The 20664-nt window shown below is 34.5% G+C and overlaps 1 protein-coding gene across 6 annotated transcripts in view; it reads right to left on the bottom strand.

Annotated features, from left to right (window-relative positions):
* Positions 1-20664, bottom strand: part of Fas2 (neural cell adhesion molecule fasciclin 2) — a 184049-nt gene that overhangs the window by 14017 nt on the left and 149368 nt on the right. For all 6 annotated transcript variants that reach the window (XM_073977555.1, XM_073977558.1, XM_073977552.1 and 3 more), the window contains 4 exons: positions 19118-19281; positions 7540-7664; positions 5983-7473; positions 5731-5914 (listed from right to left, as the gene is read on the bottom strand). In XM_073977555.1, the coding sequence (XP_073833656.1) occupies positions 5731-5914; positions 5983-7473; positions 7540-7664; positions 19118-19281 (1964 nt within the window). The remainder of the gene's footprint in view (positions 1-5730; positions 5915-5982; positions 7474-7539; positions 7665-19117; positions 19282-20664) is intronic.

Here is a 20664-nt window from a genome sequence, read left to right as displayed (position 1 = left end):
TAAGGTTTAACACCCAATTTCAATGTTGAAATATCTTCTTTTAATAATGTTATGGTGGTGAATTTGGGTAAATACAACATTAGTGGTGATATTTTGGTGATGGTGTTTTACTTTTTAAATAAGAACAACCATTAAAACAAAGTTTAAACTTTTTTTAAAGCCCAGAAGTGTGGTTTTGGTGTTGCGTCTTGAGCAATAAACTTTTGTTATTTTCGTTGGAATAAAATATTAAAAATTAGTGTTGTTGTGGTGTAGACAAACAAGAAAATTAAAATTACAAAAACTTTTGTCATCTAGGTTAAGTTAGTAAGTGATGTAAGTAACTATGAAGAACACATACACACACGTTCACTTAACATTGAAAATATTAGGACATTTTTGAGGATTCTGGTGTGTGGATGGAGAGAAAAATTAAAAAGAAAATCAATAAAAAATGTTAAGAATTCAGTAAAACGGCACATATTTATAAAAATTGCTGCAGATAAACTACAATGGTATTTTTTGTAACAGAATTATTTTTTTAAACTTCATTATTTCACTACTCGTAAAAAACTTTGTTCAGCTAACCCAACATCAAACGAATGTTTTTTTTATGAAAGAACGCCATTTTATTAAAACAGTTTTAATGCAATCATGATTTCACATCAAACGGAATGAGTTTCCGGAAGGCGGAATACAAAACGAAACGTTTATTCTGTCTTATAGTACGGTTACACTAGAGTTTTTTGCCAGGTTAACCCACTTCTAGAGGATTTATTTGACGTATGCGCTATAGAATTGGCATTTAAAATCCAAACCCACTTGGTTAATCCGGTTATGTGTAACCGGGGTATTATGCTAGGTTTACATTTACGAAATCCACTCCATTTCAACTGTCAATTCCATTGCTCAAACGTCAAATGAAATCTCATCTGAAATCCATTGGATTTCATTTGACGTTTAACCAATGGAATTGACAGTTGAAATCCAGTGGATTTCGCAAATGTAAACCAAGCATTAGGCATTAAAAATTGCACCGAGAGTGTGTAACAAATTATTTCGTCACATAGTTCCTGATAAACATATTATGTCTGACTTTATGGCTCAGATATTTTCTAGAAAATCTCCTCCCTAGAATGAAGCTAATGGCTATCATTATATCCGCTTAGTGTTTCTAACCCCGGAAATATGGGAAATTTGGGCCACAAATGTAAAATAATAATAAAAGGAGGTAAAGGATATATGTATGTATGTATTAGAACAATTTATACAGAGAGACATATAAAAATGTAAAACTTGCAAGACGAGCACAACAGAAAACGTTACATATACATACATAGATAGTGGAAAAAACACACACACAAACATACATTTATGTTGAAAACAATCTCTTGAAACTAAATGAAAATGCTTTTGATTCAAAAGTAGATAAATATTTTTTCATAACTTGTTTTTATTAATTATTCAAAAAACAAAAAAAGTATTTATATAAATTTATGTAATATTATTAAATATTTATATTTGCAATTATTGTTAACTAAAATCATATACATTGTTGTTTAAAAATCATAACTAAAATTAAAAAAATATTGAATGAAATGTTATCTTTTTTAACTAAATATTTATTTGTTATTGCTGTTGTAAATTATAATGTTTATGTTTCGACATGAAATGAAGGCATTGAGCACACACAAAAATATAAAAAATATTTTAATTAAACAAAAAATACGTATATAAATATAAATGAAGTTTACATGATGATTTTTAGTCACAGACAACAGAAAATAATACTAGAAAGTTATTGTTTTTTTTTTTTTAATTCATTTTTGAGCTTGTTTTGGTTGCTTGCTAAGCTTAGGCTCCATCAACTCATCATCATTTATATTAAAGCAATGTTTTTTTATTGTTTTATTAAATAATTATTGCAATATTAAGTAAACTCTTTGTGTTTTAGTTTGGGATTTGACTTAAAGCAAGATAATGAGTTCTTTTTTGCTGTGTTTAAATGAAACATAAGACTAAACTTAAATATAAGTATTTAATGAAATGGTGATTAAGAAAGAAATAGTTTTTTTTATTAATAGTTTATATAGTAAATTACTAAGTATGTAAATTTATGTTGAATTAAAAGAAAATGATTTAATTAAATTAATGGAATTGTTTGCCTTCTTAATTATTTGTTTTAAATACTAAACAAAACCTAATCGATTATTTCTTTATCGTTTTTTTTGTCAATTTCATTTCAATATTTGGCAGTTGCATATAAAAAATAGTTTGCTATGAATTCGTTATAATTATAAAATGAATGAAACTTACGCAGGACAATTTTAAAAAGTAAACATTCACACATACACACAATTTTTTAGTTTTAATAAAATAATCAGTACGAACTTATTTCTTTTTAATTTTCCATTTATGAGGAAATTTGAAACAATTTTTTTAACAAAAATTAACATTTATTAGGATATTTTTTAAAAGACAAATTCCCTGGCGGACAAATTAGCTCGTACTGTGAAGTAAAGTTATCATATTTGTGATTGAACATGTTTAAACGGAAGCGGAAACTAGGCAACAAAAACAACATTAACTTGTACAAACATACATACACATTGTATGGAGTATTACAACTACAACACTGTGGTATGAAATACAGAAACACACACACAAATCTATATAAAAATAATTTATTTTGTTGCAAAACTTTATTTTACACTTCAAGCTCGTTTGGCAAATTATAATAAATTAAATTAATCAAATAAATGTTGTTCTTTTTTTTTTGTTGTAATAAAGATTTTTTCGGTTTTGTAAAAAAATCGTAATTAAAATGATGTTTTAATTGCGGTTGAATAGTGTGTAATGTATGCATGTAGGAGGGAAGGAGAACAAAATGACAGCCATGTCAGGTCATGGCATACATGTGTGATGGAATTGATTTGTGCCTTTATCTGGATGTGTGTGTGTGATGTTATGAAATTAATTTAATATTGAAAGCCCAATGAAATTTAATTTAATTTATCAAAACAGAAGCATTAAATTTAACAAAATTAATTGCTTTTTATTAAATTGTATTTTTAATGTTTTTCATGTTTTTTTTTCTGTGCAGTGTATTTTGTTTTCATATTTCGATTTCAGCTCAAATATTGTATAAAATATGTATGTACCTATAAATCCTAAAAGATTGCATGAAAATGCACGCTCATTTAATACAAGTTCAGGCTACGGACCTTTTTGCATCGTAACATTGGAGCTTTTTGTCGGGGTAACGTCTTTATTGTAGATTTAATTGACGTATATCTAATGGAAAGGGCAATTTAATATACTAAATGCACTATAATATAATATAATTTATTCAACTAATCGATCTATAGATCACTCGCCTATATATAGTGGGTTTACATCAGTTATGTTATAAGAAGGAATATAAAAGATTTGTTATGTTGGCTTAGGCTATGCTTACACTCCCGCTCATTGCCACAATAATTGTTCTGCCTACAACCTTTCATCGTGCTGTGCCACATTTTTGTTCATAAATGAAGAGGATTTAGGAAACATTCTTGAGATTTTGTCAAAAATGTTATCGATCGTCAAACAGTTTTATATTTGTAAAATAAACGTTTGATAAATGTTTCGCGTAAAGCGTTGAAAAAAAGACAACCACAAGGAGAAAATAACACCAAGGCTGAGCGTTGATGTGATTATAGCATGAAATTCCAAATATTTAAACTTTTCGGCATCAACAGCCCCAACGTTTATACGTTTTGCTTAACGTAGAACAGCGATAGGCACCATATATTTCTATTGCATACTTTTGGGGGCGTCATTGTGTGAGTGCATTCTTTTCCACCCAGCAAACCAAATGTCTGATGTCCGACAAGTCTGAACAATTTCGGAAGCAACGTCGTTCAGATTTCGTTCCGATTTCTAAACGATTTTTCGGAGCGGAAATAGTTCAGATTTTGTACCGATTTCATTCCGATTTCGGAACGAATGTCGGAAAGAAATTTCCTTTCCGAATTTCCCAAGGATTTTCTTCAGATTTCGTTACGAAATCGGATCGAAATCGATACGATGTCGCTCCGACATTTCGTTCCGAAATTATGTCAACCACTTCATACAACTTTCGTTAAGATGTCGTTACGATTTCGGATCAGATTTCGGATGTATCGTCCGAATTTTGTTCCGATTTCGTTACGATGTCGGTACGATTGGTTTGCTGGGCCAATTAGTTGCATTGTGTGTGTGGAGATAGAAACGTTTACTGCGAGCACGTATGCGCCCTTTGTCTAACGCTGACGTAGAACAGTCAAGTGTCTATTAAGCGGCGTTTGCACTAGAGCTTTTTGCCGGGTTAACCTTCTTTATGAGAATTTATTTGACGTTTATTTGACATTTGAAACCCAGTGGGTTTATTAAAGCCGGTAAAGTGCAAACGGGGTATTAGTTCTATGCTACACAAATATTGTTTTTGATTTTCCTAAAGTGGGGTACACACGATCAGTTTTGACTGTCAGTTTTGCTCAAATAATAGGTTGCTTGCCAGTGTGGTCGTTCATTTTTTTCAGTCATCAGGCAACCACAAAATATTATGTGGTTGCTGGACTGTTTGAAAGTTATCGATATTTCCGAAAAATCGACAGTCAAAACTGATCGGGTGTACCACGCTTAAGACTATCATCCACCAGGGGTGCCAAGTTGGTGGTTTCCCTACTTGTGGTGATTTTTGACGTACAAAAACTACTGTTTAAGCAGGAATGTCAATTGTTTTAAGGTAAAAATCGCTACAGACCTATGGTGCGTATGTGGCTGTAGCAATTTTTACCTCGGAACAGTTGGCATCCCTGTCATCCAGTTTGACGTACACTGCACAATCGATGTTAAACCCTTATAAAAAATAGCAGTATTTTCACAAAACAACAGTATTCTTTTAATTAAATATAAATAAGGCAACGATGGTTAGTCTGCTATCAACAGCAAAAAAAAAAAAACTTTCCCTGCTCATTTTTACAATTTTTTGCTTAAAGCTTCGTGTGTTATTTTGAAAATTAGCTGCTTTTTCTTAAACAAAACAATATTAGGAAAATTATTACAAAAATTACATTAAGAAATTTCAATAGTAATAAAAAAGAGAGAACTCTATAAGAAAATAGCTTGAAAGAAGAAAACATCTACAAGAGACATGCATTACCAACTGATTAAAGGTCCATTCAAGTTACATTTACATTTGGTTTATGCAACATTTCTGTTCTTTTTTTAACTAAGAAAACAAAATACACTGAACAAAAACAAAAAAAGATTAAATAGAATGATTGTGTAAAAGAAAAAAAAATGTCTTTTTTTACTATAAAATTCGTTTCTATGTTTTGTAAATTATTTTTGAGATTATTACCAATCCATAGTTCAAATAAATAATTTAATTTTTTACATACATGTTGTGTATGTATCTAAAATACACTCACAAACATGAAGAATACAGTTTTTTTTTTGTAATAAAATCAATTTCTTCTTTTTTATCGAATTTGCTTTTGTGTTTTTAAGCTAAGTTTGTGGCTAAAATGCTTAAAAGTGTTAGGCATGTTGTTGTTGTAGCAATAGCCATGACTGTACTTGTGGTGATAATAGCTGCTGTTGTGGTTGTAGATGTTGTCGATGTTCGTGTGAAAAATGTTTTATGTGTTGATGGGGCAGCGGCCGAATTCAAACCGGCCGTATACAAAAATGTTCCCAAATTATTATTAGCATGATCGGACTCACCTCTTGTGGTTTTCATAATAACAGACGCGGGTGAAGAGAAACCGATGATATTGTGGGCCCGCAATTCAATGCGATAATAGGTGTTGCCAGCCAAACGGCTCATTTCGTAGGATGTGCTGTCTGCCACTTCCACAGATTGACATTGATTTTCCAATTCGTGCCATGTACCGGCCATTTTGACACCCTGAAACCAAGAAGAATGCATAGCAATTAGCAGTATTCATTTTATATGAGTCTCTAATTTTTACTTACCGGACAATATTTAACTTGATAGAAGTCAATTGGTTCACCATTATCAGCTGGCACACTCCATCTCAATTCAAAATGATCGGAATAGGGCGAAACAACAACGGGTTCCTCAATATCATTTTGTACAGGCGAATGCAATGGCTTGGGCTCCTCGGGTGCTGAACGTTTGGGTGTCGATTGTTGTGTATTTACGCCCCACATACCCAAACCAACTTGATTGCGTGCCGCAAAACGGAAATGATACATAGTCTGGGGCTTAAGGCCTTCAACAATATAGGGGGAATCTGGTGACCAACTACGATTCATGGCTGTCGTCCAATCGTTATTAATGGCTTCCTTATATTGCACTGTAAACGCAGTAATGGGCAGACCAAATTCTGTGGGTGGGCTGCGTATATCAAAGGTAATACTGGTTGCCGTTAACTGTTTCGGTTGGGCAGCTGGCACCGGTTCGGGTACACGAGCTTCTTTCAATTGTATATCAATTTCATTGGTGCCGAGAATATTGGTGGCAACACATTTGTAGACAGAATAATACTGGCGAGCAACAGGATGGACAATTAAATCACTGCGTGGACCATTTCCTACAATTTCCAAGTTCTTGTCATTCAAGTCCTTTAGAGGTTTACCATTCCAGCGCCATTCAATGGTGGCATTTGGTATACTCATGGCCAAGCAAGTGAGATTGACTTTGCGCTCTTCCCAGCTGAATACTGGTGGTAAATCTTTCATGTGTGTGAAATCTGGTTTGAATTGTACGGTAATGTGACCAGTGGCATAAGCTGTGCCTCCGGTATTGCGAGCCAAACACTGATAGAGGCCATCATCACTGCGCTGAGCACTTGAAATTCTCAGAGTTCCAGAGCTTTCACCTTTATCCTCGTCAAAATGTTGTTCTAGAATAATGCGTTCATCATCAACTTGCTTTCCGGCCGCAAATTCATCATCACTACCCCAACGACGGAATGTGATTTCAGGGGCTGGACGGCCTTTGGCTCTGCATGTAAGGGCAATCTCTTTTTGACTATCACCGGTAACATTGTACAAATAGTGAATGGAGGGAGTTATCAGAACATTCAGTTTTGTCTTTTGGTCCACCACGCCAGCATCATTCTTGGCTATACATGTGTACGTGCCATAGTCATCCTGAGTTACTGAATTAATATTCAAGACACCAGTCAAGGGATTTACTTGGAAACGGTCAGCGGTGGCCACATTTTGTTGGGTGGCATCTTTGATCCAGAAAATTTCTGGTACTGGTTTACCGGTGGCTGTGCAATTGGCTGAGAATGGTTTACCCTCAGTGGCTTCCAAAGATGTGGGGAGATAAGTAATAACTGGACGGCTGTAGACTTCAACGCGTATGGTGCGTTCCACCAATTCACCGGTTTCTAAGACGGCAGCACGACAGGTGTAGATACCATCATCAGATTCTTGGACGTTGCGAATCATGAGACCATTGGCTTCAACAACATATTTATCACCAGTACGTATCTGAAACAGATGAGATATTGAAGTTTGAGTTCTTTGTTTGATGCCCTTGGCGTATAAAACACTTACCTGATCTCCATCTCTTAACCAATCTACTGTTGGTGTGGGATCAGCCTTAACTTCACATCTGACCATATAATCTTCACCCAAAATTGGATTTTGATTTTCTGGTGCATTTGTCCATGTGATGCCAACTGCAAGGAAATAGAAAAGAATATAACTTGATTAGCCAGGGATAAATAAAAAACAAGTAAAGCAAATAGATTGCTTATTTTAAATGGAACACATAAATGTTAACACAAAAGGATGTACAATATTCCCAACATCACTTCAAAGAGCAATGCTTCCTTTTCGCAAACAAAAATACTAGCAATTACATATGTTTTTGTTTTTTCTGTAGTAAAATACTCAAACTGACTTTGTTTCATTTTACATGACTGCCGCCCGCAAAGGATAACCAAGAACTCTAAGGTTCTTCAAGTGCATTTGTTGACATTTGGAAAATATAGCTTTTCATGTTATGCGTTGTCGAGTGGAAATGCGTACACACATGTACGTGACTTGCGTCTGTTAGGATTTGTTTTTTCTATTTGAAGCCACTACCATTACCGTTCAGACTGAACTATACTGATCCCGACAGACATAGAAGCCAACGACTGCCAGTAGAAGAGGTGGAGGTGTGGAGAATGATTTTGTTTAGAGGTTTTTTATGGTAGATAAACAAAGTCGTTTCAAGTTTTAGAGGTTTCTTTATATTTTTCCACTACTAAGATTGTAATGCAACGCTGTCTACATCCAGAAGACTTTGACTTGTTGTACCCACATGTGGTAATATTAGTAAAATAAAATTTAGTAAAAAACTCAGAAAATAAAAGTACATGTGATTGATCTAAAACTATTTCCCATATTGTTTTAAAAGAAAAATCCCTTTCGACATATGTTTACTCCTAAAAGCATGCAACGGACATTGAAGGCCTTTTCCTATTAATATAAAATGTAACCACAGATTTGTAAAAATGATTAAAGAAGTTCGTGTGGTTTGTCTTCTAACAAAATTTCATTAAAAACTTGTTTTTGAAATATTCCTGAAACCCCACACTATTTGTTATGAATCCTGTTTGCTTTTTTAATGGCGAAAGAAACTTTCCATTCAGAACAGAAAAATCAACTAAAATTGAGCACATATTGCATTTAACAAAGTTTGCCTTAAGCACAAAAAGCAAAATCGTCAACATAATAATTTTGAATTTAATTTCGATTTTTTGATAGCAAACAATCTACTTGGCAAGTGAATAAAAACGGCAGAGAGTGAGAGAGAAAGAGCTCCATTCGTTGGAGCTTTTAAAGAAAACTTTTTCAATAACTTTAGCTTTAGTTTAGTTCGAAGTTTTTGCAGTCAACTGATTACGTTTTTATTGAAAAATGCCAGGACACAGACGATGAACAAGCGGAAAACATTATAATAACTATTTGGATAGATGAGGAAATATGGAACAAGCGGAAAGGATAAAGTATGCGGAAATGCCAAAAAAAAAATCTGAAAACACACAAGAGAAAACAGCAAGAAGTGGAAAGTATGGCCAAGGTAAAACACGAATTGGGATTTGGATATTATACCAGCAATGCCGATAAGTGAATCACATGTTGAACTTTTTGGTTATTTTGGAATCCACATACAGGGAAAATTTTTTAAATATTATTAATATATTATTATGTGTGGTTTTTTTTTTACTTTTTTAATGGTAAAAGTAGTAAAAGTAGTAATGGTAAAAGTATTCAAAAAGTACTGGAACGGAAAAGTGGACAAAATGTCAAAGTGAACAGTTTAAAACCTTTTTGTGTACTGGAACCGTTTTTCGGGTAAAATGTGTAAAAGTGGTAAAAATTTTAAAAACTTTTTAGTTCTGGAACAAGGCTATTATGTAATAAACTCTCAAATCGCTGAACGTATACATCCCGCTGAGAAATAGCTGTGTCTCAGATTATAAGCCTGACATTAGCCCGCTTTTGGAAGGTCATAATCGTTTGGTCCTGGGGGACTTTAATGCGTATTATGAGATGTGGCATTCGGCCCTCGAAAACGACCAGAGAGGTATAGCGCTGGCTGAGCAGATTGATAGCTCTACGTTTTGCTCGGTCAATGAGGACGCCGCTACCAGAATTAGAGGAGCGTGTCACAGTTCGCCAGACATAACCATCGTGTCACCTGGTCTGACAAATGACGTCACCTGGCAACACGTCATTTCCCTTGGATCAGACCATCTCCCCATCTCCATCAGCAGACCACCCGATTTCATCACCTCTGAACGCCGCACATTCATCAATCATGGGAAAGCTGATTGGCCGAGTTTCAGAGATTTCACCAATCACCGTTTCAGAGAATTGCCCAATCCTTCTGATGTTCGGGTAGCGGAAAGGACGTTCCGAGACATCATCAATGCTGCAGCCGCTCGCCATATACCTGCTGGTCGAATACCCGAAGTAAGACCAAATTTCCCAGCAGAGGCGACGGGATTAGCAAATGAGCGTGATGAGCTTCGTCGACCCCAGAGTCAGGGAGCTGACACTGGAAGTTAACAGGCTGGTCGGCGAACATAAGCGGAACAAGTGGTTAAATCATCTGAAGAGTTGCAACATTGAAGCCGGTATAAGTAAATTGTGGACAACGGTTAAGTCACTCTTGAACCCCGGAAGGAGGGATGACAGGACCTCAGTCACGTTTGGCGACGTTACGTTGACTGACCCGAAGAGGTGTGCAAGTTACTTCAATCGACTGTTTGTCGAGCACCCCGAGAGTGACAGGGCGAAGAGAAGAGTGTTACGTCGCATTAGATCTCTTCCTGCCGAGGATGAACCACCACAGTTTACAGTGGATGATGTTGCGAATGCCATCAGGAACGCTAAATCATCCAAAGCGTTGGGCCCTGACGGAATTTCCATGGTAATGTTGAAACAGCTGGATGAGCCGGGAGTGGAGTATCTCACTAAAGTTCTCAACCTGTCGCTAGCCACCCTTATTGTTCCCGAAGTCTGGAAAATGGGCAGGGTGGTCCCGCTACTGAAGCCAGGTAAGGATGCCAGCAAAGGTGAATCGTACAGACCGATTTCGCTTTTGTCACCTGTAGCGAAGACCCTTGAGGCCTTAGTCCTCCCCAGTATTAGAAATAGCTATCAAGCATGAATTCCGTAAGCAGCACAGAACGACAACAGCGCTGCACGCCATCTCCACACATATTTGTCGAGGACTCAACCAGGAGCGGCCGTGTGATAGAACAGTGATGGTGGCGCTTGACTTATCAAAAGCCTTTGATACTGTCAAGCACTCCACGCTGTTCGAGGACATCGAGCAGACAATCCTCCGGCCAAGTCTGAAACGTTGGATAATCAACTATATGTGTGGTCGCCAGTCGTATGTGGAATTCAGGAACAAGAAATCCAAGCCCCGTACAGTGAAACAGGGAGTTCCCCAAGGAGGGGTGATATCACCGGAACTGTTTAACCTCTACCTTTCCTGTATTCCGCCCCCTCCAGACGGAATTGAGATCGTAAAGTATGCGGATGATTGTACGATCCTGGCGTCAGGTACCTACCCTGATGACATCTGTGAGAGACTGAACTCCTATTTAACCGATCTTACCACCTTTTTCCACGCGAGGAATATGCAGATATCCGCCACTAAATCGACGGCCACTCTGTTCACCACATGGACGGCGCAGTATAGAAGAGAGTTGAATATCAGGGTCGATGGTAGCAGAATTCCGACCACAAACTGCCCAAAATTCTAGGGTTCACATTTGACACCACTTTCTCGTCGTCCGCGCATGCCACAGCTATCTGTGATAAACTGAAATGTAGGAACAAGGTCCTCAAGTCCTTAGCCGGCAGCACACTTGGGGTGCAGATAAAGAAACCTTGTTGACCACGTATAAAGCGATAGGTCCTTCTGTGGTAAGCTATGCGGCGCCATTTTGGTCCCCGAATTTATGTGACACGCAGTGGGATAAGATTCAAATTTGTCACAACGCCGCCCTGAGAACAGCAACAGGGTGCCTAATCAAATCTACAGTGGACCACCTACATGAGGAGGCAAAGATTCTTCCCGTACGACAACATAATGAGATGCTATCGTTGCAGTACTTGCTCGGGTGTTACCGTGAGAGCCATCCCAATCACCATCTGCTAGCCACCGATACACCCAGACATATCAAGAAGGATATTCATGCTCTAGAGACGACGGTCCAACAATATAGGATAGAACCTCTAGATCAACAGGCATATCAGGCAGGTTTGAACAGCATTCACACGGACACAGTTGCTAAGACCATAAGCAATTTTTGTGTGAATGCAGTCAGCGGAGCACATCCCCCATCTATCGCAGCTGAAGAGCGTCAGCTGCCACGACAAACCAGAGTAGTTTTGGCTCAATTACGCTCGGGATATTGCAGTCGCCTAAATTCCTATTGGGCGGGAATCGATCGCACCGTGCAAGACATCTGCCCTCTATGCGGCATGGGCCCGCACGATAATAAGCACCTATTCAACTGCCCCGCCAAGCCTACTCATCTTACTCCAGTGGATCTGTGGTTACATTCCATCGAAGTAGCCAACTTCCTGGAACTGGAGATAGACCCAGAGCCAGATTGAACAGGAGAACGAACATACAAACATAATAATAAAACACTGTTACAACAACAACATTGCTGGAAAACTATACGTTTTAGAGATAAAAGTTATTTATTAAAAAATTATTAAAAAGTCTCAAAAATATAATTGTTTCTTTATTTATTTTCTCGAAAAAAATTCTCGGCGCTAAGTGGGTTAACAGCATATATATTTTTAAACGACTGTATAGATATTGGTGCGAAGGCGATATCCTGAAACATGAAAATCATCAGACGTAAATGTGCAGGATTTTGGAGATCTGTCCCCATTGGCATCCCTATCAACCAACGAAACCAACAAACAAATGTGTAAACATGACCTACTCCAAACTATAAACAGTTCGAAACTGAAATTATGTGAGAACTCCTAGTGTATGAGTGTGTGTAGGTAAAAGCAGCGTTATTTTGTTTCCTGTTTTGTTACTTCTCTCCTTTTCTGTTTTTTTTTTTTTTTTTTTTTTTTAACAGCGTAGAGAACACCAGGGCAAGTGTATTTGCCAGAGCTTTGTGTAAATCACATCCTTTAGTCCTCAAGCATTTTTTATGTGTATGTGTGTGTTATTGTGTATTGGTATTTTCAAAGTTATTTTACAAATACAAGGCTGAAATTCAGGCGGGACCCGAAAGGAGAGGGGGTATGACCCCTCCCCTCCTTCACTAAAAAATTCACTTGTGATTAGTTGTTCTTTGCTTTTGAGTGATTATATTATTGTTGCTGGTTTTTTTGTTGTTTTTGGTTGGTAGTTTCTGGTATCCTTGTTGTTCGTTCATATGTTATATGTTTATATGTTTACAAGCCGGAACTTAAATGGTGTCTCGGTTTTTTGTTTTGTGCTTTTTGTATTTGTGTTTCGCTAGTTTGTCTTGCATCTTTTTGGTGTTTCCTGTGCCAATACACATTAGGAACGTGATGTCGAGGAACAACATGTGTGTCCTAAACATGTACAAAAGTATTTGTGATGTGATCTGAGATTTTTGTTTTCAACGTTGAGTTTGTAAAGATTTCCTGTTTTTGTGCATGGATGACATAGTTCCATGAAGTTATTTCTTTACAAAAATGTGTGTATGTGTGTGTGCTTTTTCAATATTGAAGGCCTGCCTGCTGTGTTTGTGTGGCGAACGGAGATCTTGCAGTTTGTTTGGGTCATAAATAAAAGAGAGAACATAAGTCTTTTTTGTTGTAAAAATATTTAGTTTCCTATTTGTTTCATTTTGGATTATTTGCTACTGTCCTCAATTGACAATTGAAATGACAATTGCTAATGCATTTCCTCAGGAATTCGTTGCGAATTATTTCAATTCAAAATCCAAACAATATAATAAGAAGTTTCGTTATGTTTCCACTTCGTTGAATCGAAAGTACTTTAAAAAGGCTTAAATTCTTTAGATGCTGATGATAAATGACAATAATTTGTCTTTAAAAGTAACAAAATTAGAATTGAAGAAGGGATTTTAATTGTGGCGATGAAGTCTGATATTCAAGTAAAGCCTTCAAATGACGAGTTCACACTAGGATGATACATTGCCAAAATAAGGATATACTTACAAGAGATCAGATTACTCTAACGGTGTATCCCTAAGCTAAATATTCAAACAAAGACTATGTTTACTTTGGAGCGATAAATACTCTTGTATACAATTATTATTAAAATATTATTGGAATATTTTGTGGTTTTTGGAAGAATATTTTTTTGAAGGATGAAAGGAATCAGCACAATAATTGTTCACTATTTAATAATAGTTTTAAATGAGTTTCTAAGAATATTTTAAAGGTTTTCCTTTCCAAGTTTTTGTTTTTTTAAGACTATCAAGTCTTAACTATTTGACTATAATTATAGTCATATGTTAAACTTATTCAACTCAATTGAGAATTTTTGGCAACTTTTTTTAATTTTTCTCCTCAGTATGTATTTTCAATCGAATTGTGCAATTCTCTCTTATGTTCATGGTTCATAGTAAACTATTAATATTTATCAATTTTTCACACATGAATAAGGCAGCCCAAAAGTATGCAATTTAAAGTGCAATTACACCAATAAGCCATAAGTAATACTTGCTTAAATTGTTGTTTACTTTCGAGTACACACACGCATACATGTTTATGTGTGTGTGTATAAGAGTGAGTGGGTGTATGTCAGCGATAGGCACATTACTTTTGTATTGCATACTTTTGGGGGTGTCATTGTGTGAGTGTATGCTTTTTTAATTGGTTGACTTGTGTGTGCGGAGAGAGAAACGTTCACTGAGAGCACGTGGGCGCTCTCTTGCCTGACGCTGGTGTATGTGAATATAATAACACTTGAACAACTTGAGACGAATATTAAATAACGTAACCGATGTCGGAATATTGTAGCCGTTCTTTTCCCAACAAGGAAACGGAAATACATGTACGAGTACATGTGTATATTATTATTGTATACATTTCCTGTATATGTAAATCATGGTCATATATATTACATATGTATCATATTTAAATTAAACGAACAAAAATACCAAAAAAAAAAAAAAAATACTTTACATATCTCAACATGAGCATTTACAACTTAAGTAATTTACTAAGAAAAACTTAATTTATAAATTCTTTTCTTCCTTCCTTTTGCCTCCCTCAATAGTATGTAATTTAGCTTAAAATAATGTAAATATCAATAACAAATAAGATTGTTTTGTAGCATCATTAGTGAAGCTATTGAGAGAGATTTGTAAAATTGTCAGGCATTTAACCGTAAAACTGCACACACAACATTAAAGCATACTTTTAGGCCATAATTATGTTATAACAAGGAAGTTTCAATTATTTCAAGAACATGTAATCTATTATTATTATAATGTATGTACATGAATGAAATGGCTACTAATTGAACTCTTACTTCATTGAATATTTTCTTCAATTTATCTTAAATAATCTTAGCAACACTAACTATTGTGAAAATCCATATTCATAATAACAACAAAGACACTTTGTTGGATAATCTCTAAGGGGATTTGTTGGAAAATAAATCAAAAGTAATTTCAAAAGAATAATTGATAATTATTTTAAAACAAAGAAGAAAAATATACAACATTATTTAAAAGCATGGGATTTAAATACATGAAATAAATTAGTGCAAACAGTTAGGATTTCGAATAATTTCAAAAAGAGAAAGGACCGATCACGTAAGACATTTACAGCCGAATGTTGGGAAAATTCATACATCATCACATCGATTCATAGAGATTCAAGTTTCAGTATATTATTTGAAAGCTCGCGGAACAGTATTTATGGACATTTAGCACTAGTCAACAGGTGTAGTAGTGTGTTTCATTTAAAATAAGGTCCCAGTTTAATTTGTCAGGTCGATAATGATCAGCCAATCATATATCAGCATACTTTTTATATAGTTTTCATCATATGCATACTTTTAGCCTTCAGATAATTTTGCCATCATATGTGCTAATAAAATATTAAATTCCATTTTGAAATGGATTTGCTCATAATTCCTAAAGATGAAAATTTCCAACCTCCCGAAACAATAACCTTCACATTATTATTATCTTATCCTTCTACTACCAAAACTATTATGTGAAAATCATAACAATTGTTGTTGACTTTTACAACCTTTGCAACTACCTAACGCAACAACAACAATAATAATAATGACAACAATATAGTTTTGTATAGCATATAGTTAGGCTTGAGTTTGAAGAAGTAAAAGTTTTATGTATGAATTTAGTTAACGATTATGATTGCAGTAGTTGGTAGGTTGTAGTTGTTAAAAGTTCTTTTAACTACTGAAACAACACAAATTAGATTGAAGATAATACAGGTGTACTCAAAATGATTGTGAAATATAAAACTTTTTGATACACATGACCTCATAAAGGGGAGGTTATTCAATTAAATCCATTATATTTTAGATTAAGATTATGATAACTGTGTATGTTTTAAGGTTATCCAGGATGGTATTGTCTATTTTCAGGCATACAATTTTAAAGCTTGTAGAAATGTAATAGAAGAGCATTTAATATATTTGAGTTTGGTGATAAGTGACTGACTCATCATCAACGCCCAGCTAAAACGGCTAAATCTAGGAGCTTGAAATTTTACCAGTCGCAAATGTGCGAGATAAGGCCGGGTTTTGCATAATTCGTCCTGAAACCACAAAAAATAACAATAACAAAAATCCTTATTAATCACTGTTATTACTTACTTATGTACTTAGTTGGCAACACATTTGTCAAATTAAATGCTATAATTTCTTAATACCGTAAAATATCACAAACAATTTCAAATTTTGTAGTTTACTTCTAGGCGCATTTATTTTATCGTAAACCAATATATATTGGAAAGACAATGAAGGTTGTTATTTTCCATTGCAACAGATGTCGCAGTTGGTGATAATGGTATAAACTTCATTCTGATTTACGAATGATTTACGTCTCTTTAATAATTTTGTTTTCACATAACATGTGTCGCACAAAAGATTTTCTTTCTTTAAAATCCAGTTAGACAAAAAATGATTACAAACGATGAATTTGTAAAAATTTTGATTTTCAATTTCAAATTAAAACAAAAATTCTTTCAATAATGTTTGGTTTGTTGAACATATGAGCTGCTGTTGAGGACAAAATTAGGGTATTAAATTCAGAAATCGGTCAGAAATAACAAAAATAATTTCTATTCAAAAAAAATGGTTTTAATGTTGAGATTTTCTTTATAATTGTGTCACTTTCGCTAACGAAGTAGCGGGCACATGCTAGTAAATACATATCATGGGAACAGAGTTGCCATTTTTAATTTATTCCAGAAGTTTATCAGAAACGGCTTTATTTTGTTACGTGTTAGTATGACTTGAACACGAAAGCGTTTGGTCATATTTCTGACTCATTTGGTAAAGTAAAAGTTGCGGCAATCCGTTCAGAAATGGTGATAATTCTGAGAAGATCCCATATTGTTAAGTAGAGGTGTACAATTTAGTTCATTTGAAAGATCTAGTACAATAGTTCAGCTCTTTTAGCTGAACTTTCCAGTTCAATCATTCGGATCAGAATCGTTCAACGGTTCTTAATCGTTCGCTTGATGAAAACGCATACACACATAGGAACAAATAGGAACAAACAATAAAATAATATAATTTAAAATATTAAATATATTTTTATTCTATTCAAAAAGTTAGTATTAATTGAAGAAAAAAGTCGTTCATTTAGTTGACTGGAAAAAAATGTTATGTTTTGTGTGCGTAGAAATTAGGTCTGTCTGGTTACTTTCCCAGCAAGAATTGTCCAGCAAGAACTTTCTAAGAGAGTAAGGAGTTTTTATTCTCTTTTGCTAAAAAATTTTAAAACTTTCCCAACAAAAACCAGCAAGCAATCAGCTGACTTGCCAAAGCAGAACAATTTGTCCGCCAATGAAGGAAACAACTGAAGCAAAAATGTTTTATTTTATTAAAAATAATAAAGAAAATGAACCAAAAAAGGATTTTTCCACTTTGCAACTTTGTTCTCCAAAAAAGCAATACAATTAGGCTTGCTATTTCCACAATAGAATTGTTTTTAATTTTCACAAACATAAATCAACGAAAAAATAAAAGCAGATGTTTGATAGTTTTTAAGAAGAAGAAGAGTAGCTAGCGCTTGCTAGAAGAAATTTGTCCAGCAAGAATATGCAAACTCTCAGTGAAAGATCTGTCAAAATGTCTCTCTCGAATCGCTCTCTTTTGCTGACTTTTTGCGTTAACAGACGACTTCCAGCAACAATTGTTACAAGTTGGTACAAATTTTGGGGTAACCAGACAGACTTATTGTCATCACGAAAAAAAGCTCTGTGAGTGCGTTTCTTTTAATTTCTTTAAAGGCACATTGAATAGGTAATGGATTCGACATGTTGGAATAGGTTGTCTTTATGTTTTTGTAGAAATCTTCATTTTCTAACGTGATCCAAAACACAAAACAAACACATCACATTACGAAGGCATGACATAACACAGCCGACGGCGTCACTTTATACATTTGTGAACGACATGTTGAACATGCTGATCGTACGGTCACCGACTGATTCTAGTTCACTAAACTATTGAACTATAATGAAATATATCGACTGATCTAGTTCATACGCTCTTTTCAATGAATAGTTCAATTGAACTAGTTCGTTCATGAACTATACAACTCGATTGTTAAGGTAAAAATAGAGTTAAGCGCTCGGCACATACGATGCGTTGAGCGTCGCGGGACAACAACCACATGAAAAAAGTGTAAGTGATGCCAAGTTTTTTGAAAAACAACAATGTGCCTGACGCATTAAAGTTTAACATAATTTAACTTTTTTGTGACAACGGGTGTCCCAACGTGTCACTAAACGGACCGTATGTGCCGAGGGCTTTAAACTGCAGTAATTGATAAGATAAATATATTTTTGTTCCTTCTAGAATGTTTGTGGGAAAAAGGAAACATTTTAGTTTATTACAAACATGTTCTAAACACAGCAAAACAATCTAAATAGCTCCTCTGTTTCTTTCTTTGGAATGCGTTCGGTTGTATTTACATTTCAGCATTCAAATACCAATTTAAACAAACACAAATAATACCCAAATCTTCCTGAAAGTATGCAACAGTAATTTACAGCCATTGTTCATACAATTTTAAGTAACACAGAAGAAATATTTGTTTCTTATTTAGGAATATATTTACTAACACCAGCTACTTCAAATACCTTAAAATTAAAACAAAATCTAACCCACTCTACACCCACATTTTTATAACGATACCTAAATATATGCTCTACAAATCTTCTTCTTTTGTAATACCTTAGAATTCCCTAAAGTTGCACTTAAGAAACAAGTGTAAAATTTTCTTGGCAATTAGTTTTGTAACAAATATAAATTCAGATAATATCCCCACTTTTATTGCTCCCGGTTTTTGTGCAAATAAATTTCAATTAGAATGTGGCAAAATTAAAAAAAAAAACGAAAAGTGAAAAACTAAAGCATATTGCTTATTTCTTGTGAACTTACCATAAGTTTTAACCGTAACACTGGTTTCCAGAATTTCATTGGTTGCATAGGATGCTGTGCAATAGTATTTGCCCTCCATTTCAACGCTAAGGTGGTTGATAATAAGCGCCAAACTTTCCGTACCGCTCATATATTCGGTGTACATGGGTGGTGTGCGTCCCGTACTGTTGTGCGAAAGAAGAAGAAAAAGGGAAATTGTTTTCCGCGAGCCAGCAATTGAAGAAAAAAAGGTAAAAAGAAAGTTATAGAAATTTTAATTAGTATTTGTACACAGTTACTGTTGTAAGTTTTGTAATTATGGTGTGGAAATGTTGTAGTGGTAGTGGTGGCGGTGAAAGGACTTTATCTTTTCTTCTTTCTCTCTATATCTTGGGTTAGTGTAGCTGCATTCATGAATGTATAACAAAATTCAAAGCAGAAAAAAAAAATAACATGAGACGAGCAAATGATTTCAAAGTCACTAGTTAAAACCCACCAAGCACATGAAAGTACGTGTGTGAGTAGTTAGAATTTCTTTCCAGGAGTTTTTAGTATAGTATGTATATTCTAGGGAGTTGTATAAAGTTTTTGGTTTAATTGTATTATATTTTTAAGTATGATAATGAAATATGTATTTTAAACTTCTAAAAGGTCTTTAGTTTGGTATAGCCTAATGGTTTTATGTTGGTGAGAATCTGGGCAATTAGTTTTTTATGTGTTATGAGAATGTAAGAAACTTGTTCCTATAAGTCAGGAATATGTAAAACATGATGATAAAAGCCATGAAAAAACCCTATGAAATAACATGAAAATGAAACCTTTTTAATGGTTTATTTATATTTTTAAAAAATTGTAAAATCTTTGCTCAATTTAAGTTGAAATCCTTTATGATTTCAATTTTTAATCTAAATAACATTATTTAAAAAAAAAAATTATGTTGATATAAAGTCAAAAGTATGTTATGGAATTTCCATTCGGTATTAACCACTGTAGAATAAGAAGGTGTTACATCAAATCATGCAAAACGTCAAATTTGCTCACAATAATGCATTGCTGTGAATTGTTTGTTTACATTTTGTATGTGATTTTATTCATAATAATGTATTTTGACAACTGGTATGAAGATCAGCTGTTTTTGCCGCTGTACCTGTATTATTGTGCCATGGTATTAACATAAATATTCCGTCTAAAAGTATGCTCATAAACTTGTATCTCGTTTAGACAATTCGTTCAATTGTATTTTTAAATTTGAGATATAGATGGCTCTGTAATATGTAATGATTGGAGGGATCGAGGATCTTTTGGCAATCGTCGTAGGGTATCTATGAAAAATTTCATAAAACCAATAATGTTCCTCTTTTAAAATCCTCATAGCTGTTTTGCCCAGGGTTATCAGTTATTCATTACCTAAGAACTTTATGTATTCATAAAATAGTCTTTACTATTATTCAGTGGATGAATGTACTGAGAATTAGCTAAACATTGCATAGTCCATAGTACATTAGGCAATTTTTCTTGCTTCAATTGTCAGTTTGAAGGAGAAAGAAGTAAGGCATATGGTAACCGTT

This window comes from Musca autumnalis, unplaced genomic scaffold (assembly GCF_047663935.1).
Source record: "Musca autumnalis isolate F117 unplaced genomic scaffold, ASM4766393v1 scaffold_3, whole genome shotgun sequence".
Classification (NCBI taxonomy): Eukaryota; Metazoa; Arthropoda; class Insecta; order Diptera; family Muscidae; genus Musca; species Musca autumnalis.
This window is presented reverse-complemented; position numbering and strand designations above follow the sequence as displayed.